This window comes from Astyanax mexicanus, chromosome 19 (assembly GCF_023375975.1).
Source record: "Astyanax mexicanus isolate ESR-SI-001 chromosome 19, AstMex3_surface, whole genome shotgun sequence".
Lineage (NCBI taxonomy): Eukaryota > Metazoa > Chordata > Actinopteri > Characiformes > Acestrorhamphidae > Astyanax > Astyanax mexicanus.
Window position 1 is genome coordinate 15294563 of NC_064426.1, and position 10237 is coordinate 15304799.

A 10237-nucleotide genomic window follows, 5' to 3' on the forward strand; every position below is an offset into this window, starting at 1 on the left:
CCTGGCAAGTCTGACAAGTTTCCAAGACTATTGTTTTAAGATGCTAAAGTGGAGTGTGTTAAAAAAAACAAACAATCTATTTTAAATGCTATTTTGATTTTCTAGACAAGTGAAAATGAGTTACCATACACTCTAAGAAATATAAGTACAGATTTGTACTTAAAAGAGTACAAAGCTTGTCGCTGGGGCTGTACCTTTTATTAAGGTTCAAAAAAGTACCTTTCAGTGAAAGTACTTTTTTGTACCCATGGTTTTTGTGCCAGTATAGATTATAAAGATTATAAACATTGTCATCAACTAAAAATGGCTCAAAAACTTGATGATACAAAATTGTCTGGCTTTCAAATAAAAAATGTGCAATTTAAATATATACTGTTCATTAGTACAGTGATGCAGAATACTGAATGTACCTTTTGGCTGGTTAAATGGTACAAATTTGTACTTATTGCTGTCAGGAAAGACATTGTACTTCAGAGGGAACAAATCTGACCCTGTAAAGACCAATATTGTACCTTTGAGGGTACAATTATAAAGAATGTACCTTCGAGTACAAAAAAGTACTCATATCGTACCTCTGTTTTTTAGAGTGTAATGTTCAACCAGGGTTTAAAGTTTTGTGTTTTATATGAAATAGATAAGCATAGATATGGTCCTAAAATAATATCATTATATTTCATGGTATTTTCACGATAACTGTACTCTTGGCAATATGACAAAACACTGAATTAAAAAAATATATATTTAACAAAATGAACATTGAATTCTATTATTGCATACAGTACGATTAGGACACGATAAATACAATACGATTATGATTATCAGATTTGTAACAAAAGTAACTGATCCAGAATGTCATGATACTAATAATAATGCACTCCAAATATCTCCATATATCCAGGATTAAAGTAAAATAAATTCTACTGGACAGATATAATCTGTCTCTAGTTAGATATATAATGGGAAATGAGAACAGTGTGATTTTTTGTTGCTAAAAAACAGGAAAAAAGTAAACAGTTACAATTGGAGTTTTGTATATTTGTTATTTTTATAATTGCCAATACTTTAGATTTAATATCTAGAAGCTCCTGTATTTGTTTCTCAACATTGCTGTTAAAGCTTATTAGAAGTTTAGTGCAAAACAAAACTATGTGTTCTAAAGCTATGTGTACTTAGTGGTCATTAGTCAATGTTAATGTAAAGCATTAAAAAAAAAAAAATTTAACTAGTGACAGCTAATGTTTTTTTTTTTGTAAGTTTGTTTGTTTGTTGAGACAACCTAAAATAATCAGTTGCTCTAATATTTAAAATTAGTCACATTAAGGTCAAGATTTTGCATTACACCAAATTGACTATTTGCGTTACATAAATGAAGACAATTTATATTTTTATTAGATTTGTCACAATCTAAAACAATAGTTTGCACGGAGAAAAAAAAATATTTTTTTATATATTGAGCCAACAACAAATATTTTGTGCGGTCGATTACTTCAGTTTTATTACGTTTCACTATTATTTTTTACGGTGTGTGTATATAAATTCAAGTTGGTTTTAAATGCTAAATAAAACAAATCATGCTGTTTTCCAGATTTTCAAATAGTGTTTTAAATTCCATAACTATTACTGCCCTGACAGGATCCAACATCGAACAAGCGAATATTAATATCTCGGCATCTGGCTCTTAAATCACATATTAATAAACTTGCTATTAAGTGCAGACAAAAGCTGGGATTCCTTTATGGGAATAAATCCTGTTTACACGTGAACACTAGAAAAAGAATCGTGGAGGAACCATACCATCACTATGGTGATGTAAGTTATAAAAAAAAGCATCCGTGTTTAGTTTTTAGTGAACTGGGAAAATATGCTTTTTAGCTTTTAGCACCAGTGAGCTGGAATTCACTACAGGAAACGCTGACGCTTAGCTCACTGGATCACTGAACCATTTTAAACTTTCAGTTTCTAATCACCACAGAAAGCCTGTGACTGTTTTAAATGAGTTTTTTTCATTATTTTAATTTATTTATTACTTTTTTTATTTAAGTGTTTTATATTTTGTTCTTATGTTCTTAGTTCATTATTATTCATTGTATCATTCAGTGAGGGTTAGGACGAAAAAGAGACGGAAAGCGCTGCTTCTCTGTGTGTTTACTAATCCATTACTCGTTCGTGCTGGAGTTAAAGTTAATTTACACGTAAAGTGGATTAACGCGGCTAACGTGCATTATCCATTAGTTTAATGTGTAATTTATAAAATGCAGTCAAGCATTTTAAGATCTTTAGCACCTAATTGAGCTAATAGAGCCGCGTTATCTGTGTTACATGTTATCTTTTTTATATACTTTTTTAGCGTTTCAAAATATTACATTACATAGAAAAAAAGACATCAATACATTTTTTCCCTTTTTTTAGCACAAGATGTTCATCAATCAATATTCACAAAATTACAAAATGTATGTGTTATAAGTTCAATAAGGTCCATAATTTTGAGTTTTTAAATCTCTGGTTTAGAGTCCTTTGTCTTTTTAGTTCAACAGTAATACTTTTAAAAAACACCTGTTCTCACCCGTTATAAAAGGATGGTCCACAGTCATTCTGCTTCTTGATTTCCAAAGTTTGGATTTTACCGTGCAAATGATGAACCAGAAAAAATCATGTTCTTTTTGTAAATTACTCAAATATATACCATGCAAATGCAGAGTTCATGTTTATGTCAATTTTAAATCCTAATTCATTTATTAAAAGTTCCCATACCTTTTTGGAACGTTTGCATTCTAATACGAAATGTTTTAGAGATTTGTGACTATTACAGTTAGGCATAGGGCATGTTATAGTTTTAACAAAACAGATCCAACTATAACTCTAACTGGCAAGCTACGGATTGCAGTCAGCCAAGAGATATCTCTTACTTTTTTCTGAAAATGTTTATAAAATAAATTACTAATACATTCTTTATTTTAATTTACACTTAACATGTTGAATTCAACACTTTTACCACATAGTTAATTTGCTATTTTATAATATATATATATATATTTATCTTTTTTTCACAGAATCACTATATTAAATATATATTAATATTATATATTAACCGATCCACTTTGCTTGTCTGTTAATGCCTTGTAATTGTTATGCCTTGAACAATCAATGGCACCAAGGCCTCCCAATTCCCTTCTTTTAAATAAAAAAAACTCTTTTTGCTACTTCTCTATTTGTGTTCCCGAAAAATTACAGCATATTTTATTAATCTTTTTTGGGGGTAAACTATTAGACAGAAACATTATTTTAGACAAAACAAACATTTTAATTATATAAATTCCTATGTGTTATCTCCCTCCCGAAAACTGAAAAAGGTTATCTTTTTAAATATCCTGGTGACGAGATGCATGCCACATATTTATTCACATACTTACGCCATTAATTATGTTTATTCAGTAAGTGGGAGAGTGTGTGGGGTTAATAATAATAATAATAATAATAATTAATAATTTTATTATTTAGCATGCTGTCTTGTACATTAACGTAATTGCAAAAGTAAGATATGTAATAAATAAATAAAATAAAAACATTAACAAACATATTTAGAACACTGAAACAAATTGCATTTGTTACCTGTTCCTCACTTTCTAACAATAAAAACGTTACCATGAAATATAATTACAATTATAAAATCCTTCAGAGATTGTTTTTTTTTTTTTTGCATTATTATTGTGTGTCTCCAAATCTCATCTTAAAAAAAGCCCCGTATCCTAGCAACGCTGACAGCACTTTTGATTGGTCAAGAGAACAGCTTGTCGCCGCAGCTGTGAATAGGCCCGCGCAATAAGGCGCGTGACGTCATACCACTAGAGTGAATGACGTCATAGCCCCGACAGGTATAAAATTTAGACCCGCGAATTCGGGAGCGTGACATTACTGAGCTCACAAATCTCGCAATGATGTTCAAGTGGTTGAAAAAACTTATCGTGGGGAAAAAGTCCCGCAGGAAGGAGGAGATGCAGCGAAAACAGCTGGAGCTGCAGCTGAAAGTGAAGGAGATGGAGCTGCAGATGCAGCAGAAAGAGAAGGAGATGGAGCTGCAGATGCAACAGAAAGAGAAGGAGATGGAGCTGCTGGTGCAGCAGAAAGAGAAGGAGATGCAGCAGAAAGAGAAGGAGATGAAACTGCAGGTGCAGCAGAAAGAGAAGGAGATGGAGCTGCAGGTCCAGCAGAAAGAGAAGGAGATGCAGCAGAAAGAGAAGGAGATGAAGCTGCAGGTGCAGCAGAAAGAGAAGGAGATGAAGCTGCAGGTGCAGCAGAAAGAGAAGGAGATGGAGCTGCAGGTCCAGCAGAAAGAGAAGGAGATGCAGCAGAAAGAGAAGGAGATGAAGCTGCAGGTGCAGCAGAAAGAGAAGGAGATGAAGCTGCAGGTGCAGCAGAAAGAGAAGGAGATGGAGCTGCAGGTCCAGCAGAAAGAGAAGGAGATGCAGCAGAAAGAGAAGGAGCTGGAGCTTCAGATGCTGCAGAAAGAGAAGGAGATGAAGCTGCAGGTCCAGCAGAAAGAGAAGGAGATGGAGCTGCAGATGCAACAGAAAGAGAAGGAGATGGAGCTGCTGGTGCAGCAGAAAGAGAAGGAGATGCAGCAGAAAGAGAAGGAGATGAAACTGCAGATGCAACAGAAAGAGAAGGAGATGAAGCTGCAGGTGCAGCAGAAAGAGAAGGAGATGAAGCTGCAGGTGCAGCAGAAAGAGAAGGAGATGGAGCTGCAGGTCCAGCAGAAAGAGAAGGAGATGCAGCAGAAAGAGAAGGAGATGAAGCTGCAGGTGCAGCAGAAAGAGAAGGAGATGAAGCTGCAGGTGCAGCAGAAAGAGAAGGAGATGGAGCTGCAGGTCCAGCAGAAAGAGAAGGAGATGCAGCAGAAAGAGAAGGAGCTGGAGCTTCAGATGCTGCAGAAAGAGAAGGAGATGCGGCTGCTGAAAGAGAAGATGCAGCAGAAAGAGAAGGAGATGCGGCTGCTGAAAGAGGAGATGCAGCAGAAAGAGAAGAAGATGCTGCAGACATCTGGAGATGCAGCTAAAGAATGGACAATGGTTGAGATAATGATGAAAGGGGTACAGGAATATTGGAATACTGTTTAAGAACAATTGGTACTTTTGGAGCAGTCCTGCTGGGAAAAAAAAACTGCATCTCCATAAAAGTTGTCAGTAGCAGAGGGAAGCATGAAGTGCTGTAAGATTTTGTGGGAAAACAAAAGTGCACTGACTTTAGACTTGATAATAAAACACAGTGGATCAACACCAGCATATGACATGGCTCTCCAAACAAACCATCACTGATCATCAGTAAATTTTACATTTCATTTGTAAATCAAGGGAGCAGAGTCTGGTGGAAGAGTGGAGTCCAAACACACACAGTCAAAACTGCTCGAGGTGTAGTGTGAAGTTTTCACCAATCTGTGATGGTTTGGAGATGCAGATTTCATTTTCCAGCAGCACTTGGCACACTGCCCACACTACCAAAAGTACCAATAGGTGTTATAAAATATTCTCTAAATTTTCCGAGACACAGATTCTTTGGTTTCATTGGCTGTAATCCATAATCATCAAGAATAAAATAAATAAATGATAAAAATAGATCACTCTGTGTGTAATAGATCTATATAATATATGAGTTTCACATTCAAAGTCAAAGTCAAAGTGGTTTTTATTGTCATTTCAGCTATATACAGAGTACACAGTGAAACGAAACAACGTTCCTCCAGGGACCATGGTGCACATAAACACAGTGTAGACAGAACAATAAATGCAACAGTACAAAAGTGCAGACAGACAATACAACACAATACAGACAAAGAATAATAAATAACAAGACAGTGTGCAAAAAGTGTGCAAAAAAGACCAGTGAGGTAGTAATTACCTCTATTACACAGTGTGCAATAGAGTCCAGTGAGGTAGTAGGGTTTTTAGTGCTTTCCATTTTCTGGGGTAAGTGGGGTAAGAGTGTGTGTGCATGTACAGAAAAACCATCAGTTCAGTCTCTGCAGTTGAGGAGTCTGATGGCTTGGGGGTAGAAGCTGTTGCAGAATCTGGTCGTGCTGGACCGGATGCTGCGGTACCTTCTTCCCGAAGGCAGGAGGGAGAACAGTTTGTGTGAGGGATGGGTGGGGTCATTCACAATGCTGGTTGCTTTGCGGATGCTGCGGGTGGTGTAAATGTCCGTGATGGAGGGGAGAGACGCCGATGATCCTGTCAGCTGTCCTCACAATACGCTGGAGGGTCTTGCGGTCAGAGACGGTGCAGGTCCCAAACCAGGCAGTGATGCAGCTTCTCAGGATGCTCTCAATGGTCCCTCTATAGAAGAGTGTGAGGATGGGTGGAGGGAGACGGGCCTTTCTCAGCTTCCGGAGGAAGTAGAGACGCTGCTGGGCTTTCTTGGCTGTAGAGCTGGTGTTCAGGGTCCAGGTGAGGTTATCTGCTAAGTGGACACCAAGGAACTTGGTGCTCTTAACAATCTCCACAGAGGACCCGTCGATGTTGAGTGGAGAGTGGGTGTGTTGTGCTCTCCTGAAGTCAACAACCATTTCCTTTGTCTTGTCCACATTCAGGTGAAGGTTGTTGACTGTACACCAGTCTGTCAGCCGCTGCACCTCCTCTCTGTATGCTGACTCGTCGCCTTTGGTGATGAGACCCAGCACGGTTGTATCATCGGCGAACTTGATAAAGCTGTTAGAACTGTGTTTTGCAGCACAGCCATGAGTCAGCAGGGTGAACAGCAGAGGACTCAGGACACTGCCCTGGGGGGCCCCAGTGTTCAGTGTGATGGTGCTGGAGGTGCTGCCCCCGAACCGGACTGACTGGGGTCTCCCCGTCAGAAAGTCCAGGATCCAGTTGCAGAGGGGGGTGTTGAGGCCGAGCGAGCTTAGCTTCCTGATGAGGTGCTGTGGGATGATGGTGTTGAATGCTGAACTGAAGTCTATAAACAGCATTCTGACGTAAGTGTCCTTCTTCTCCAGGTGGGTGAGGGAGAGATGAAGGGTGGTGGTGATGGCATCGTCTGTGGAGCGATTGGGACGATACGCAAACTGCAGGGGGTCCAGTGAAGAGGGCAGTCGTGTCTTGATGTTCCTCATGACTAGCCTCTCGAAGCACTTCATGATGATGGGTGTAAATGCAACGGGACGGTAGTCATTGAGGCAGGACACTGTGGACTTCTTCGGCACGGGAACGATGGTGGTGGACTTGAGGCACACTGGGACAGTGGCGCTGCACAGGGAGATGTTGAAGATGTCCGTGAGAACATCTGTCAGCTGGTATGCGCACTCCCTGAGCACTCTGCTGGGGATGTTGTCTGGTCCTGCAGCTTTTCGTGGGTTGACTCTGCGCAGAGTGTTCCTCACATCCACTGCAGTCAGGCACAACACCTGCTCGTCCGGCTTGGGCATGGTCTTTCTCGCCATCGTGTTGTTTTGTGCCTCAAACCGTGCATAAAAGTTGTTCAGGGCATCAGGGAGGGAGGCATCACGTTCACAGGACGGTGGCATTGTCCTGTAGTTGATGATTGCCTGGATGCCCTGCCACATACGCCGCGCGTAACCCGTGTCCTTGAAGTGGCTGTGGATTCTCTGGCCGTGTGCGCGCTTTGCCTCTCTGATGGCTCTTGACAGGTCGGATGTCGCTTTCCTCAGGGCCACCTTGTCACCCACTCTGAAGGCGGAGTCGCGGGTCCTCAGCAGCGCACGTACCTCAGCAGTCATCCAAGGCTTCTGGTTTGGGCGTGTAGTGATGGTCTTGGAGACAGTGACATCATCAATACACTTGCTGATGTAGCCAGTGACTGATGCTGCATACTCCTCCAAATCAACAGAATCGCCTTCAGTAGCAGCCTCCCTAAACATGTCCCATGCAGTGCACTCAAAACAGTCCTGAAGGGCAGAGATGGAGCCTGCCGGCCAGGTTTTCACCTGCTTCTGAACTGGTCTGGAGCGTCTGATGAGTGGTGTGTATGTTGGAGTCAGCCAAACACACATGTGGTCCGAGAAAGCGAGGTGGGGGCGGGGCTCCGCCCAGGACGCGCTGGGGATGTTTGTGTAAACAAGATCCAGCGCGCTCGCTCCTCTGGTTGCAAAGTCCACATGTTGATGGAATTTAGGGAGCACTGACTTGAGATTTGTGTGGTTGAAATCTCCGGCGATAATAAACAGTCCGTCTGGGTGTTTGTTCTGCAGATCGCTGATAGACCGATAGAGTTCACACAGAGCCTTTTTAGCATTAGCACCAATGCTAGCGCTGGGTGGGATTTTCAGCTGAATTACTGAAATAAAGTAACTTTTCAGGGATATTCCATTTTTTGTATAGGAGTAGGCTTAATTTCTTTTTGGGAAAGTCATCCTACAAAACCCATCAGATAAATCACACACTAAAGTCCACGAAAGTTAGATTGAAGCATGAAGAAGAGCCTTTCTAAAAATCCCAAATACCATCAGGAGAACTTTAAACCATTGTATACCAGGAACACCCCACCCACAAGACCTGCTTAACGTTCTGGAGATGTTTGACCCAGTTATTATTTAGATTACCACAGTTTGTTTCTTGTTAAAGTGTCTTAGATTCCTACACTTGTTTCCCATTTTTCCTGCTTCAACACCAAACATCCCCTCATCATCTTACATTCTTCAGTTGACAGTAGTGTTAATGTTATGGCTGATTGTTGTATACAGTCAGTAAATTACTATTTCAGTTCAGCAGCTTCTTCATTAGAACATTAAAACAGTATATTGGGTCATAATTTATCTACTTATATACAGTACTGTGCAAGAGTTTTAGGCACCAAAGCAAATTGCACTAATTAATTTATCTCAGCAATATGAGTGTTTTACCTGAAAAAAGAACCACATAGGATTTGAACAGATGCAAATACAAATAAACATAAATACAGTAAAAAGTAACACAAATTTCTCATTTTAACTAAGTGTGTTATATCCTGTGAGCCAAGCTGAAGAATAAAGTGTAGTTCCAGATTTCTCCTGGATGCTGAGGAGCCAGCATGTGTATATTATGTTCAGTTCCGTCAGCAGCTCACCTGATTTACCACATTTGCCGACTGAATTTACCAAACCAGGTGTTGATATGATGAGAACTAGAAATGACTCAGAATTAAACTCAGATGAGTGTTGAAAGATATCAGTCAAGATGCAGATATAGAAGAATTCCGTAGGCTTTATTCAAGCAACTTGCAGCACACACACTTACAGCTTGCTTCTCCTACTGCCCTGCCTTAGGCTCTCTCCCTCTGTAGTAGTATTAGGCTGTGTATTAAGATTCTTTCTTAGAGTGCCACCTAGTGGCACTAGAACACTGTAACATCTCCCTTTACATATAACTGGGCTATAACCCCAGTGCGGCTCCTGTGTTAAAGCACTGGCTCTGAAAGAACATAATTAATATAAACAAAATCAACAAAACATGGATACATTAGTTTTGAATTTCAAGTGACAAGTTTCTGCAGGTACTATAACTGTACTATAACTGTCCTGTGTGAACTATTTCTTTTTTTTTTTTTTTTTTTTTTTTTTAGATAACAAAATCAGTGGTGAATCTTGCAGGTCGTTGAATGTTGCTCCTGGTTCTGGTGTGCTGTAGGGGAGGGGGAGGGGGAAGGTTGGGGGATGGAGGTTGGCTGATGGGTGCATCCTCAGCTGCTGTATCTTGTATGTCTGTCAGGCTCTCCATGCCGCCTCTAGTGTTCCAGCTGTCGTCGTCGAGCAATGGGCTGATGTGGTGTGGAGTGATGGTAAGTTGTTCCTGCACTGGACGAATGTCTCTGCGATTTCGACGGTATTTCTTCCCTTTCACCAGAATCACATATGAGCGATCACAGAGTTGGTCAATGCATAAGCCCAACGCCCAGGTGCCATCTGGATGGTTGGGGTGGAGAAGGACTCGTACCGTCTGTCCTTGTGTGATGGGTCGGAGGTCACGAGCATGAAGGTCGTATCTGTGTTTGACCGCTGCCCCTTTGACTTTTTTCTTTGCGACCACATCGTTCGTCACTATAGGGTTTAGAAGCACACTCCTTCTGGGCAGGAGTGATCGGGTCCGCCTTGACATGAGTCTTTGAACCGGTGAGCTGTCAAGACCTTCGGTCGGAGTGTTTCTCCATTCTAGCACTGCTTTCCATGGGTCTTCTCCAGCCATTGTGCAGCGTTTCAGTAACATTTTGGCTATTTTCACTGCTGACTCCACTTTGCCATTGCTTTGGCTAT

At 40.6% G+C, this 10237-nt stretch overlaps 1 protein-coding gene across 2 annotated transcripts; it reads left to right on the plus strand.

Annotated features, from left to right (window-relative positions):
• The first annotated feature begins 3855 nt into the window (after nucleotides 1-3855).
• Nucleotides 3856-5614, plus strand: LOC125784333 (golgin subfamily A member 6-like protein 2). 2 transcript variants are annotated; one of them, XM_049467606.1, is made up of 2 exons: nucleotides 3856-4526; nucleotides 4746-5614. In XM_049467606.1, exons 1-2 carry the CDS (start codon nucleotides 3933-3935, stop codon nucleotides 5112-5114), a joined length of 963 nt encoding a protein of 320 aa, XP_049323563.1. In that variant the 5' UTR covers nucleotides 3856-3932; the 3' UTR covers nucleotides 5115-5614. The 2 variants fall into 2 exon arrangements, with proteins under 2 accessions (XP_049323563.1, XP_049323564.1); XM_049467607.1 differs by having other exon boundaries at nucleotides 4866-5614.
• The last annotated feature ends 4623 nt before the right edge of the window (nucleotides 5615-10237 follow it).

What these genes read in the sequence shown, in the direction of transcription:
- LOC125784333 (XM_049467606.1), top strand. Translation starts at nt 3,933, where the DNA reads ATGATGTTCAAGTGGTTGAAAAAACTTATCGTGGGGAAAAAGTCCCGC. An exon ending in AGAAGGAGATGAAGCTGCAG is followed by an intron (nt 4,527 to 4,745) that starts GTCCAGCAGAAA and finishes ATGGAGCTGCAG; the next exon opens with GTCCAGCAGAAAGAGAAGGA.